General features: G+C 39.4%; 2 protein-coding genes across 2 annotated transcripts; one reads left to right on the top strand and one right to left on the bottom strand.

Annotated features, from left to right (window-relative positions):
• The first annotated feature begins 120 nt into the window (after positions 1 to 120).
• LOC128724572 (E3 ubiquitin-protein ligase SHPRH) lies at positions 121 to 4,375 on the top strand. Its single transcript, XM_053818295.1, has 3 exons — positions 121 to 2,968; positions 3,046 to 3,589; positions 3,684 to 4,375. Exons 1-3 carry the CDS (start codon positions 121 to 123, stop codon positions 4,252 to 4,254), a joined length of 3,963 nt encoding a protein of 1,320 aa, XP_053674270.1. The 3' UTR covers positions 4,255 to 4,375.
• Positions 4,322 to 5,426, bottom strand: LOC128723590 (proteasome inhibitor PI31 subunit-like). The gene is made up of 3 exons (XM_053817347.1): positions 5,283 to 5,426; positions 4,681 to 5,201; positions 4,322 to 4,593 (listed from the first exon to the last, which is right to left on the bottom strand). Exons 1-3 carry the CDS (start codon positions 5,424 to 5,426, stop codon positions 4,452 to 4,454), a joined length of 807 nt encoding a protein of 268 aa, XP_053673322.1. The 3' UTR covers positions 4,322 to 4,451.
• Positions 5,427 to 15,309: the final 9,883 nt, after the last annotated feature.

The following is a 15,309-nucleotide window of genomic DNA, read 5'->3' as shown; positions in this document are numbered from 1 at the left end:
CCGTGTGTTTGTATGAAATTATCAACAGCATACTAAAAAAACGAAAGCTTTGCTATGGAATACTGTTTGCTCGATATCGGTGTAAGAAAAGTTGAACAATGTTTCGACGAAAGCGAATCCATGCTTCCAAACGGCGCCGGACCAAACAGCATCACTCCACAAACCCACCAATCACCAACTGCAACTAGCTCGTCGCCAAATTATTTCACATACGATCGCAAAACGTTCCTTTTGTTAGACGATCAAATAAACGTAAAATCAATCATTCGTGATGTGTGTCGAGTTCCAGAATACAAGCTACGCGAACGAACCGATGCTTGCGATAGCTCGTCTGTAAAATTGGGAATTTACTTGCGTATGCTTCGTCCCGGTGAAGATTTCGATCACGGCTGCCAGCAGCAGCGAAAGCGTTTAGTTGAACTTCTGTTTACAGAAACAGACCGCCAATGCTTCACCCAACAGGAGCTGGAAAAACGTTCACCATTGTCATCTAACGAAGATGGATCAAGCCTCTCGATGCCGCAGTTCTTCGATCAATTGCGCCGGCACCATCAGGCTAAATTAGCCGATGATCAGGCGAAACCCGACACAGACGCTATCACGCATCAGTTCCTGCGACCCAAGTTGCGTCCCTACCAGCAACAAGCCATCCGGTGGATGATGAATCGCGAAACCATCCCAGTCTCACTGCCAGCGCAGTATGTGCGTCTTCAGAATGCCTGCTTGCCGGAGATGAGCTTCTTCATGGAGTTCAATAACGAGGTGTGTGATAAGGAACCGCCACCAATCCGCCTACCAACCGGTGGGATACTGGCCGATGAGATGGGCATGGGCAAAACGGTCGAAATGCTTGGTTTGCTGCTCTTGAACAGACGTGCTCCGAAAGGGATCAAACGTGACGTTTCGCAAACGAATTTTACTCCCAAAAATACGAAGAATACGATAAAAAGAAGGAAAGCTTCTGAAAGTAATGACTCAGAAGACTACGCCGAGCTGAGGTGTCTCTGCTTGAGTACCGGCAGAAAGAACACCGTCGAATGTCACAAATGCGGTCTCCTGCAGCACCGAAAGTGTGTTCTCAAACATCATACACCGGGGCAGGGTAACAAGCTAAAATACATGTGCCCCGAATGCTGGCGTACGAAGCCCCTTGTGGAGTCCGGTGCTACAATTATCGTTTCACCGGCATCCATCAAATACCAGTGGGAATCTGAAATCCGGAAGCACATAACCGATCCCAACTTTCGGATGTTCGTTTACAACGGCATCACCAGCGGCGGATGGATCAGTCCGGCTGACCTCGCCTCGTATGATGTCGTGCTGACGGACTACTCCGTGTTGCGGCCAGAAATCTACTTCGTTGCAGAGAATGCACGATTTTCACGCCACGAAAAGCGCTTCCTCAGTCCGGCTACGCCACTTACGATGGTGCGTTGGTGGCGTGTTTGTCTCGACGAAGCTCAAATGGTCGAAGGGGTAAATACCAACGCTACGAAAATGGTGAAAGAACTGCCTGCCGTACACCGCTGGACTGTAACCGGTACACCGGTGGAGAAGACCATCGACAACCTGTACGGGTTGGTGCATTTTCTCGATTATGCCCCGTACGATAGCTTACCGGTTTGGCGCAAGTACTCGACTCTCTTTCATTCCGGCCATGCCGAACCGCTGCTCTCGGCGATGGTGCGAATTATGTGGCGCACGTGTAAGCACGCCGTGCTGGACCAACTGGGAATTCCTCCACAAACTGAGCGCGTGCACTACATCACCATGTCGGATCTGCAGAACTGCTTCTACCGTGCTGAACACATGCAGTGCGCTCAGGCGTTCCACGAGAAGGCGCGAAAGATCAGCCGCAGCCTTTCGATGGCTCAGATGAACATACAAACGCTAAACAAACTGATGGAGCCGCTGCGTAAGCTGCGACAGGATTGCTCCATACCATCCGTTATCTACGGCCGGAATGCGCTACCAACGAAAAAGCTATTAACGCCAACGGAACTACACAGTCACCTTGTCACGAGCAACGTGAACGAGTGCAAATCGCAGCTAAGGACAGTGGTGAGCTCACTGAACGGCATGGCGGCGATCCATATCCTGGAGCGAAACTACGACCAAGCGTTGCGCCTATACCAGGCCAGCCTGCGCTGGGCTGACGATTACAAAGGATCGATCAGCGTCGACAGCTTGCTGCAGATTCACGCCCTTCACAACATGCTCGATGTGGTGGGTTCGTTCGCGAGCACACTGGATGAGGCTCGGATGCCCACAGAGGCGGAATTGAAAGAGTACCGGGAACGGTGCGCGGCCCTAGAGTGGCGTTACATCGAGGTGTACGCCAATAAAGTCCGCTCGATTGAGAACACCCTGCATCCAGCGATCGAAAAGGTAGAAGAACTAGTCAACCCTCGGGGGAAGCATTCCAACGACACCACTGGCATCCTTGTGCGCGCCAATGGTAGCTGGTGGCGTGAGCTTTTCCACTCGTTCGAGTCCAACGATCATCACACAGCCTTTTTGTACCGTTTGCTGCGAGGAGAGCACTCCATGGCATCCACCGACGTGCGTTCCTGGCGTGGGATGGATTTGTGGCTAACGATCTGGCTGGACAAGGTGACCGGTCGGCGTAACGCGCTTAAAAAAGGCTTCCATTCGATAAAGTTTTTCGTCGACAATCTGAAACCAAACCACCTGTGGGCGCCGAACATGCATGCTATTATTGAGAGCTTTATACGGACCGCTTTCGCGTGCCATCTCGATCCGGCGCTGTTCCACGTGGACGAGAATGGTGTGCGGACAGAGCAGCGGGTTTCGAGCACGAACCAGCACTCACCAGCGTCCCCGTGCATGATGTGCAAGGTGAAGGAAAAACTAACCGCGTTGGAAGAGGTGCTGTTCCTGCTGAAACAAACAAAGGTTACAACCGGCGGACTGTGGCAAATGTCCTTGCAGGAGCAAATACTGAAGCGTTAGTATCAACACCGCAGTTGATGTAGTTTTTTCGTTTATTCTAATTATGGCTCTTGTTCGCTCGGTTCTGCACAGAAATTCATCAGTACGCAAGCAAGCATCAGGAATCGCTTAACAGAGAGATCCTAGCGGAGGGTGAACAATGGCTGCTGTACCTCGAGCGGCTGAAGCTTGAGTTCAAGGAGTACTCTCAGTATTGGGTGGAAATCAACTACACGGTTGCGGCTTACGATGAGCTAGCGATGTGCAAGTCGCGGTTGCAGCTGCTAAGCGATGCCGAACACGAACAGATGAGGAAGGAAAAGAAAAGTCCTACCATCATGCAGTTGCTCAAGAGTGAGCTGCCAGCCATGTTGCAGGAGCAGCAAGAGGCGAAGGTGTCAGCCGAGCGGGCATTCGTGCGCCTTAAGGGTACACTGAAGTATTTAGAGCATCTCAGCATGAGCAAGGAGATCGATCCTTGCCCAATCTGCCACGTTACGCCGGATTCCAAGTATGCCGTGTTACAATGTGGTCATCACTTTTGCAGCATTTGCGCTATCAGGTTGTTGAAGCTGGCGGCAGCCAATTTTAACGTTACTTCTTGTGTTGTCTGTCGCCACCAACAGCACGTTAAGACGTAAGTTTCGGAGTTGCGTTAGTTCGCAGCACGCCGGAAATTGTTTGTGCTGGGAGGGAGAAAAAGATAATATTGTTGCTGTTGTTCTTTTTAGAATTCAATACGTCACGCTCGTAACGACTGCCCAAACTATGGTACGCGGTAGCTACTCTAATAAAATCTTCAAAATCGTTGAAACTGTGCTCGAGCTGAAAGCACACGAGCCCGATGTAAAGATTGTCATCTTTTCCCACTGGGAACCGATACTCAGCCAAATCGGTGTGGCACTACGCGAAAACGACATCGTGTATCGTGAGAAATCAGCCAAGTTCTTTAACATCATCGCTGAGTTTAAGGACTTTACGCAAGGCGTTACCTGTCTGTTGCTGCCACTACGATACGGTTCAAAGGGACTCAATTTAACCGAGGCTACGCACGTCTTCCTGGTCGAACCTATCCTAAATCCTGGCGAGGAGCTGCAGGCAGTTGGGCGCGTGCATCGTATCGGTCAGACACGTCCGACGTTCGTGCATCGTTTCATCATGAACGATACGATAGAGGAAACGATTCATGAAACCATCCAAAAGGACCGTACCGGTCGCTGGCTCTCGAAGGATGTATCGGTTGAGCAGCTGGAGCAATTGTTCCAGTTAAACGACACAAATGACACATTGGTTATTGTATAAACACAAGGGGTACGTGCGAGGAAGAGCGTTCTTTCATTATATTTGGACATCAATGCACGTATTTCTCAGGAACGTAACAACAGTTTTATCAAACGGTATTTATTATACATACGTTAGATTTACCCGAACTGAATTCATTAAACATAGTAAGGAAAAAAAAGTAAATCAAAAAAACTTTGTGGGAAGCGTTGTGTTTCTTACATAAACATATCTTCATAACCCGGCGGTGGAAGGTGGTCCGGATTGGGTCCCGGTCCGTTATTTGGGTTTATGTTCGGCCCAATCGGGTCAAAGCGGGCACCGGGAAGAAATTGACCAACACCCATTTGTCCATTTGGTCTGTGAAATAAAACAGTAGTATCGTTAGAAAACAAAACCAAGCGTTGCAATGGATGCAGAGGAAGGAGAATGGCGAACCGAACGTACCTTATGCCACGAATTGGGCCCATCAGCATACCGCCACCACCAAATCTTCCCAGCGGGTCTAAATCCGCCTGCCCGATGCGGGGAAGCAAAACCCCAACCGGATAGGAAACCGGATTTCTAATCTGTGCGCGTTCGTTGGCCAGATTCGGGTTCTGTCTCTGAACGACGGGAGCAGCACTTACTGCGGTAGTTTGTGTGCCAGAGGATTTCGCGCCACCATCATGTATCGGCTTTAGGAGCTCGTCATTTAGGCGAGTTATTTGCGTGTCGACATCAGCGATCAATTTTTTGACATTTTCCCCCTGAATCGATTGAACGGTAGTGTTCAGGTTGAATGCTGCGTTCGAAACCTGCAGCGTCTTGGTGTGTAGGAGGTTAAGAATCATCGTTTCGTTTGACAGCGTTCCGTGTAAAATGTACAGTTCGTTGTTCATTGTGTACCGCAACGCGTACGACGTGCTATTCCCATTCCATCCTTCCGGTAGCAACTCACTCATTTCGACGCTGTTATCTAAAGTTTTCTGTACAATACAAAAAAAAAACAAAAATCTTGTCCATTAACAGAAAACAATGAAGCTCTTCGGCGAGCAGTAACTACGCACATCATCTCCGACTCCAACGTTGCGAAACCCATGCTTCGTCAAAAACCAGTGCACCAACAGCATTACGAGGTCGGATTTTGTGGCCACGTTGCTTCTCTCCAGCTTCCACAGCGTTTCCAAACCGAAGTACTTCTTTTCCTCCATGCTTAACTGAAATTTGTTCTGCTTGGCGGTTCTTTGAAAGTAGTCAAACAATAAGCACTCTCATTCGCGGGATGCAAACATAATGAAATGCCATCGGTTGCTGTTCGTTTAATTTCGTAACGGAAATTGACATAATGTTCAAGGTTGCTAGAATAACAAGGTAACAAACATTTGAATTTTCAGGAAGCGGTTAGGAATTTACTATATCAATTTAAATTAATTTTATCAAAATACATGCCATTCTTCTTGTTAAATATTGGTTTTCAATAGATCAATGAATGAATATCATTGTTGACACACTCAACTTGTATTGTTGTTATAGTTTCTGACCTTAAGCTCACATTCGTTTTTGTTTACAGATTGATTAAAATAGATATTGTTCTTTTACCGTATATAAAAATAAATTATACATTTGGTTCTAAATTAATAACGAAATCATACTCTACTGAATTGTGAACGCTGTTTGGAGACATGTATAAACAAATGGGTTAGCTCAAAGGTGTCTTGTTTACTTTTAATCAACTAGTAAATAAAATCATACGACTTGCAAAAACGAAGAAATCAGTAGTTAAATTGGTCAGAGTAATAAAGTTTCTACGTTTTTTTTTTAGCCGGACGTAATTTCGAGGACACCTATCAGTATTCAAACGTGTGTAGAATGGATAAATCTCGATATTTCAAGATTACCGGAACCCACGTTGGTCTCTGAACTGTGGGAAAATCCGTCTTCCGATAATGAATAGTGCATGATCAATAGAGCAGTTTTTTGTAGTATAAACCGTACTCAGAATTTATGGTTCAGCAGGGTGTTTTTTCCAAATCTATTTCTATATATTTTTATTTATTTTATTTTATTTTATTTTATAAATCTATATATTTTTTTGCAAAATATCAACCCTCGCAACAACCCCCTCTCTATCCAAAAAACCCCACGCACTCAACAACCCTCCCTCCATTCCACTTAAATACATTTTTAATAAAATATCTGCTGGTGAAAAATTATATTATCGATGAAATTTGTTCGATAGTATCGAACTGTATCATGTAAACAAGACACATTTGAGCTAATCCATTTGTTTATACACATCACCAAACCATGGGTCAAATTTTCAGTGTCCTGTTAAAAAATGGAGTGGGGGTATATATTGGGTTTTTACCAAGTTTTTACGCATGATTATTTTATGCATTGTATAATATTAATAATAAGCAATCACTGGTTGGTGTTTTTTCTCGAAACTGGTAATTGTCATTTCATCGTGCTGACAGAGCGCCTCATTGACATTTGTAACAGACGCCGGTAACTGTCATTACGCTCAAGACGCTCGCGCGCTTTACTCTTAGTTTCGTTGAATTAACGTTGTGGCGCGAAACGTTGTGCGTTATTGGGTATTTTGCATAAAAAACTTGTGAAAAGCAATCTAGTGTCATAGAAAAGTTGTGAAAATCTGTTGCATAGAAAAGTTGTGGAAACAATCTAGTGGAAAAGAGTGTGATCTAGTGAAAACAGTGTGATGTAGTGAAAACAGTGTGATCTAGTGGAAAACAGTGTGATCTAGTGGTAAACAGTGTGATCTAGTGGAAAACAGTGTAATCTAGTGAAAACAGTGTGATCTAGTGGAAAACAGTGTGATCTAGTGGAAAACAGTGTGATCTAGTGGAAAACAGTGTGATCTAGTGGAAAACAGTGCGTTCTAGTGAAAACAGTGTGAAAATGGTGTCCGTTGAAACAATTCGCGAGCAGTTCGATGAGCTGGGTATCAAACCAACCGATGAAGTGGTAAACAAATGTAAGCGCTCATTGTAAATCTAATTGTGAATCTGTTACAACACTCATAAATCCTAATCATTCTTCGTTTTCTTTGCAGGCATAGAAATATGCACCAACAACGACGTGGATGACCCGCTTGAATTCGTAGAGCAATGGATGGCTTACAGTGTTTCGAAATCGAGTGGTGCTGAACCAACCGTCGCTTACCTCAACGTCATGGAAGCATACGCATTCACGAACAAATCGCGGTAAGTAAGATGTGGCAAGAGATGTTGTATGTTATTGAGTGTTTTCCATAGAAAAGCTGTGAAAAGCAATCTAGAACAGTGTGAAAATAGTGTGCGTTGAAACTATTCGCGTGCAGTTCGATGAGCTGGGTATCGCATCATCCGATGAAGTGGTTTACAAATGTAAGCGCTCATCGTAATTTCATGAATCTGTTACAACACTCATAAATCCTAATCATTCTTCGTTTTCTTTGCAGGCATAGAAATATGCACCAACAACGACGTGGATGACCCGCTTGAATTCGTAGAGCAATGGATGGCTTACAGTGTTTCGAAATCGAGTGGTGCTGAACCAACCGTCGCTTACCTCAACGTCATGGAAGCATACGCATTCACGAACAAATCGCGGTAAGTAAGATGTGGCAAGAGATGTTGTATGTTATTGAGTGTTTTCCATAGAAAAGTTGTGAAAAGCAATCTAGAACAGTGTGAAAATAGTGTGCGTTGAAACTATTCGCGTGCAGTTCGATGAGCTGGGTATCGCATCATCCGATGAAGTGGTTTACAAATGTAAGCGCTCATCGTAATTTCAAGAATCATGTATGAATCTGTTACAACGCTCATAAATCCTAATCATTCTTCGTTTTCTTTGCAGGCATAGAAATATGCACCAACAACGACGTGGATGACCCGCTTGAATTCGTAGAGCAATGGATGGCTTACAGTGTTTCGAAATCGAGTGGTGCTGAACCAACCGTCGCTTACCTCAACGTCATGGAAGCATACGCATTCACGAACAAATCGCGGTAAGTAAGATGTGGCAAGAGATGTTGTATGTTATTGAGTGTTTTCCATAGAAAAGTTGTGAAAAGCAATCTAGAACAGTGTGAAAATAGTGTGCGTTGAAACTATTCCCGTGCAGTTCGATGAGCTGGGTATCGCATCATCCGATGAAGTAGTTTACAAATGTAAGCGCTCATCGTAATTTCAAGAATCATGTATGAATCTGTTACAACGCTCATAAATCCTAATCATTCTTCGTTTTCTTTGCAGGCATAGAAATATGCACCAACAACGACGTGGATGACCCGCTTGAATTCGTAGAGCAATGGATGGCTTACAGTGTTTCGAAATCGAGTGGTGCTGAACCAACCGTCGCTTACCTCAACGTCATGGAAGCATACGCATTCACGAACAAATCGCGGTAAGTAAGATGTGGCAAGAGATGTTGTATGTTATTGAGTGTTTTCCATAGAAAAGTTGTGAAAAGCAATCTAGAACAGTGTGAAAATAGTGTGCGTTGAAACTATTCGCGTGCAGTTCGATGAGCTGGGTATCGCATCATCCGATGAAGTGGTTTACAAATGTAAGCGCTCATCGTAATTTCAAGAATCATGTATGAATCTGTTACAACGCTCATAAATCCTAATCATTCTTCGTTTTCTTTGCAGGCATAGAAATATGCACCAACAACGACGTGGATGACCCGCTTGAATTCGTAGAGCAATGGATGGCTTACAGTGTTTCGAAATCGAGTGGTGCTGAACCAACCGTCGCTTACCTCAACGTCATGGAAGCATACGCATTCACGAACAAATCGCGGTAAGTAAGATGTGGCAAGAGATGTTGTATGTTATTGAGTGTTTTCCATAGAAAAGTTGTGAAAAGCAATCTAGAACAGTGTGAAAATAGTGTGCGTTGAAACTATTCCCGTGCAGTTCGATGAGCTGGGTATCGCATCATCCGATGAAGTAGTTTACAAATGTAAGCGCTCATCGTAATTTCAAGAATCATGTATGAATCTGTTACAACGCTCATAAATCCTAATCATTCTTCGTTTTCTTTGCAGGCATAGAAATATGCACCAACAACGACGTGGATGACCCGCTTGAATTCGTAGAGCAATGGATGGCTTACAGTGTTTCGAAATCGAGTGGTGCTGAACCAACCGTCGCTTACCTCAACGTCATGGAAGCATACGCATTCACGAACAAATCGCGGTAAGTAAGATGTGGCAAGAGATGTTGTATGTTATTGAGTGTTTTCCATAGAAAAGTTGTGAAAAGCAATCTAGAACAGTGTGAAAATAGTGTGCGTTGAAACTATTCGCGTGCAGTTCGATGAGCTGGGTATCGCATCATCCGATGAAGTGGTTTACAAATGTAAGCGCTCATCGTAATTTCAAGAATCATGTATGAATCTGTTACAACGCTCATAAATCCTAATCATTCTTCGTTTTCTTTGCAGGCATAGAAATATGCACCAACAACGACGTGGATGACCCGCTTGAATTCGTAGAGCAATGGATGGCTTACAGTGTTTCGAAATCGAGTGGTGCTGAACCAACCGTCGCTTACCTCAACGACAGGAAGCATACGTATTCACGAACAAATCGCGGCAAGTACCTACCATTTATACCATTGGTGGAAGTGGAAAATTAGTAGCATCTGCCCGCTTTGATTTCAAAATGCCCAAGATTACTAGATTAGATTGTTCGACAACTATAATGAAATTTGTTTTGTATATTTTCCAATGCATTTTTAAAGTATATTCTTAAATTTCTCTTGAATTGTTTTCATAATTATTTTATACATTGTATAATTTTAATAAGAAACAATCACTGGTTGATGTTTTTTTACAAAACCGGTAATTGGCATTCCATCGTGCTGCGCTCATCGTAATTTCAAGAATCATGCATGAACCTGTTATAACACTCATAATCATTTTCCGTTTTCCTTGCAGCCATAGAAATACTATTGATGAAAGAGGAAAATAAGGAGCATCTCCACGCTTGGATTCCAAAATGTCCTACCTTAATGCACTTACCGCAATGTGGATTCTATTGAACAAAATGCAATGGAAATGTACGGCTGCTTAACACCAAAGCACAGTGGCCACTCCCATGCAAGCACTGGGATTAAAGTCTAGCGCCATTATTTATCACAAAATTTGATTGAAATGTACAATTTATTTTTACTGCAAACGATATATGATTTTAGTTTAATATTAGTTTCACACACACACACACACACACATACATAAGAATTCAAATATATAAATATCTTAAATTAGATTTTTTTGAGAGAAGGCGAATGGAACATAAGTGACATGTGATGACATAAAGTTCACTTGTACTATTTTACTTCATAGTATACAGTTTTATGTTGATCCTCGATTCATACTTCAATAATTTAGGCGTGAGCGGTAACATATGCAGTTAAATTAGCACCTCATTTATTGATGAAGTTGTGGATTTGTAAAATCGATGTTGGGAGTATCCCTTTTTTAAATGATCATAATTTATGTATCATTATATTATATATCATTCATTATATATATCATTATGTTTCATTATTATTCATAACTAATTTAATTTAAACTAATATCATATATATACCTTACAAATTTATATATTTTACATTATATATATTAATATATTCATAACTAATTTACATGTAATCACATAAAGTTCACTTGTACTATTTTACTTCTTAGTATACAGTTTTATGTTGATCCTTGATTCATACTTCAATAATTTAGGCGTGAGCGGCAACATATGCAGTTAAATTAGCATCTCATTTATTGATGAAGTTGTGGATTTGTGAAACCGATGTTGGGAGTATACCTTTTTTAAATGATCATAATTTATATATCATTATGTTGTATATCATTCATTATATATATCATTATGATTCATTATTATTCATAACTAATTTAATTTAAACTAATATCATATATATACCTTACAAATTTATATGTTTTACATTATATATATATTAATATATTCATAACTAATTTACATGTGATGACATAAAGTTCACTTGTACTATTTTACTTCATAGTATACAGTTTTATGTTGATCCTCGATTCATACTTCAATAATTTAGGCGTGAGCGGTAACATATGCAGTTAAATTAGCACCTCATTTATTGATGAAGTTGTGGATTTGTAAAATCGATGTTGGGAGTATCCCTTTTTTAAATGATCATAATTTATGTATCATTATATTATATATCATTCATTATATATACTATTTTACTTGTACTATTTTACTTCATAGTATACAGTTTTATGTTGATCCTCGATTCATACTTCAATAATTTAGGCGTGAGCGGTAACATATGCAGTTAAATTAGCATCTCATTTATTGATGAAGTTGTGGATTTGTAAAACCGATGTTAGGAGTATACCTTTTTTAAATGATCATAATTTATATATCATTATGTTGTATATCATTCATTATATATATCATTATGATTCATTATTATTCATAACTAATCTAATTTAAACTAATATCATATATATACCTTACAAATTTATATGTTTTACATTATATATATATTAATATATTCATAACTAATTTACATGTGATGACATAAAGTTCACTTGTACTATTTTACTTCATAGTATACAGTTTTATGTTGATCCTCGATTCATACTTCAATAATTTAGGCGTGAGCGGTAACATATGCAGTTAAATTAGCACCTCATTTATTGATGAAGTTGTGGATTTGTAAAATCGATGTTGGGAGTATCCCTTTTTTAAATGATCATAATTTATATATCATTATATAATATATCATTCATTATATATATCATTATGTTTCATTATCATTCATAACTAATTTAATTTAAACTAATATCATATATATACCTTACAAATTTATATATTTTACATTATATATATTAATATATTCATAACTAATTTACATGTAATCACATAAAGTTCACTTGTACTATTTTACTTCATAGTATACAGTTTTATGTTGATCCTCGATTCATACTTCAATAATTTAGGCGTGAGCGGCAACATATGCAGTTAAATTAGCACCTCATTTATTGATGAAGTTGTGGATTTGTAAAACCGATGTTGGGAGTATCCCTTTTTTAAATGATCATAATTTATATATCATTATATTATATATCATTCATTATATATATCATTATGTTTCATTATTATTCATAACTAATCAAATTTAAACTAATATCACATATATACCTTACAAATTTATATATTTTACATTATATATATTAATATATTCATAACTAATTTACATGTGATGACATAAAGTTCACTTGTACTATTTTACTTCATAGTATACAGTTTTATGTTGATCCTCGATTCATACTTCAATAATTTAGGCGTGAGCGGTAACATATGCAGTTAAATTAGCACCTCATTTATTGATGAAGTTGTGGATTTGTAAAATCGATGTTGGGAGTATCCCTTTTTTAAATGATCATAATTTATGTATCATTATATTATATATCATTCATTATATATATCATTATGTTTCATTATTATTCATAACTAATTTAATTTAAACTAATATCATATATATACCTTACAAAATTATATATTTTACATTATATATATTAATATATTCATAACTAATTTACATGTAATCACATAAAGTTCACTTGTACTATTTTACTTCATAGTATACAGTTTTATGTTGATCCTCGATTCATACTTCAATAATTTAGGCGTGAGCGGCAACATATGCAGTTAAATTAGCACCTCATTTATTGATGAAGTTGTGGATTTGTAAAACCGATGTTGGGAGTATCCCTTTTTTAAATGATCATAATTTATATATCATTATGTTGTATATCATTCATTATATATATCATTATGTTTCATTATTATTCATAACTAATCTAATTTAAACTAATATCATATATATACCTTACAAATTTATATATTTTACATTATATACATTAATATATTCATAACTAATTTACATGTGATGACATAAAGTTCACTTGTACTATTTTACTTCATAGTATACAGTTTTATGTTGATCCTCGATTCATACTTCAATAATTTAGGCGTGAGCGGCAACATATGCAGTTAAATTAGCATCTCATTTATTGATGAAGTTGTGGATTTGTAAAACCGATGTTCGGAGTATCCCTTTTTTTATGATCATGATTTATATATCAATACGTTATATATCATTCATTATATATATCATCATGATTCATTATTATTCATAACTAATCTAGTTTAAACATGTATCACATTAATATATATATATATATATATATATATATATATATATATATATATATATATATATATATATATATATATATATATATATATATATATATATATATATATATATATATATATATATACCTTATAAATTTATATATATTATATTATGTATATTCATATATTCATAACTAATTTAAACTAATATCATATATATTCCTTACAAATATCTTTACAACAACAACATCGCATAAGGGTTAGAAGGAGCAAAAGGGCGAACAATAGCGTTACATTTTTTTTTTCACGAGCGCTTTTGCTCATTGATGCTTGCGCTTCCAGGCGTTACATAGCATGAGGGTTTGAATGAGTTATAGGGCAAACAATAGCGTTACTTAGTTTGTTTTTTTTCACGAGCGCTTTTGCTCATTGATGCTTGCGCTTCCAGGCGTTACATAGCATGAGGGTTTGAATGAGTAAAAGGGCGAACAATAGCGTTACTTAGTTTGTTTTTTTCACGAGCGCTTTTGCTCATTGATGCTTGCGCTTCCAGGCGTTACATCGCATGAGGGTTTGAATGAGTAATAGGGCGAACAATAGCGTTACTTAGTTTGTTTTTTTCACGAGCGCTTTTGCTCATTGATGCTTGCGCTTCCAGGCGTTACATCGCATGAGGGTTTGAATGAGTAATAGGGCGAACAATAGCGTTACTTAGTTTGTTTTTTTCACGAGCGCTTTTGCTCATTGATGCTTGCGCTTCCAGGCGTTACATCGCATGAGGGTTTGAATGAGTAAAAGGGCGAACAATAGCGTTACTTAGTTTGTTTTTTTCACGAGCGCTTTTGCTCATTGATGCTTGCGCTTCCAGGCGTTACATCGCATGAGGGTTTGAATGAGTAATAGGGCGAACAATAGCGTTACTTAGTTTGTTTTTTTCACGAGCGCTTTTGCTCATTGATGCTTGCGCTTCCAGGCGTTACATCGCATGAGGGTTTGAATGAGTAATAGGGCGAACAATAGCGTTACTTAGTTTGTTTTTTTCACGAGCGCTTTTGCTCATTGATGCTTGCGCTTCCAGGCGTTACATCGCATGAGGGTTTGAATGAGTAATAGGGCGAACAATAGCGTTACTTAGTTTGTTTTTTTTCACGAGCGCTTTTGCTCATTGATGCTTGCGCTTCCAGGCGTTACATCGCATGAGGGTTTGAATGAGTAATAGGGCGAACAATAGCGTTACTTAGTTTGTTTTTTTCACGAGCGCTTTTGCTCATTGATGCTTGCGCTTCCAGGCGTTACATAGCATGAGGGTTTGAATGAGTAAAAGGGCGAACAATAGCGTTACTTAGTTTGTTTTTTTCACGAGCGCTTTTGCTCATTGATGCTTGCGCTTCCAGGCGTTACATCGCATGAGGGTTTGAATGAGTAATAGGGCGAACAATAGCGTTACTTAGTTTGTTTTTTTTTTCACGAGCGCTTTTGCTCATTGATGCTTGCGCTTCCAGGCGTTACATCGCATGAGGGTTTGAATGAGTAATAGGGCGAACAATAGCGTTACTTAGTTTGTTTTTTTCACGAGCGCTTTTGCTCATTGATGCTTGCGCTTCCAGGCGTTACATCGCATGAGGGTTTGAATGAGTAATAGGGCAAACAATAGCGTTACTTAGTTTGTTTTTTTCACGAGCGCTTTTGCTCATTGATGCTTGCGCTTCCAGGCGTTACATCGCATGAGGGTTTGAATGAGTAATAGGGCGAACAATATCGTTACTTAGTTTGTTTTTTTTTTTCACGAGCGCTTTTGCTCATTGATGCTTGCGCTTCCAGGCGTTACATCGCATGAGGGTTTGAATGAGTAATAGGGCGAACAATAGCGTTACTTAGTTTGTTTTTTTC

This window comes from Anopheles nili, chromosome 3 (assembly GCF_943737925.1).
Source record: "Anopheles nili chromosome 3, idAnoNiliSN_F5_01, whole genome shotgun sequence".
Lineage (NCBI taxonomy): Eukaryota > Metazoa > Arthropoda > Insecta > Diptera > Culicidae > Anopheles > Anopheles nili.
The sequence above is the reverse complement of the archived record's forward strand: the minus strand, read 5'-3'. Positions and strand labels throughout refer to the sequence as shown.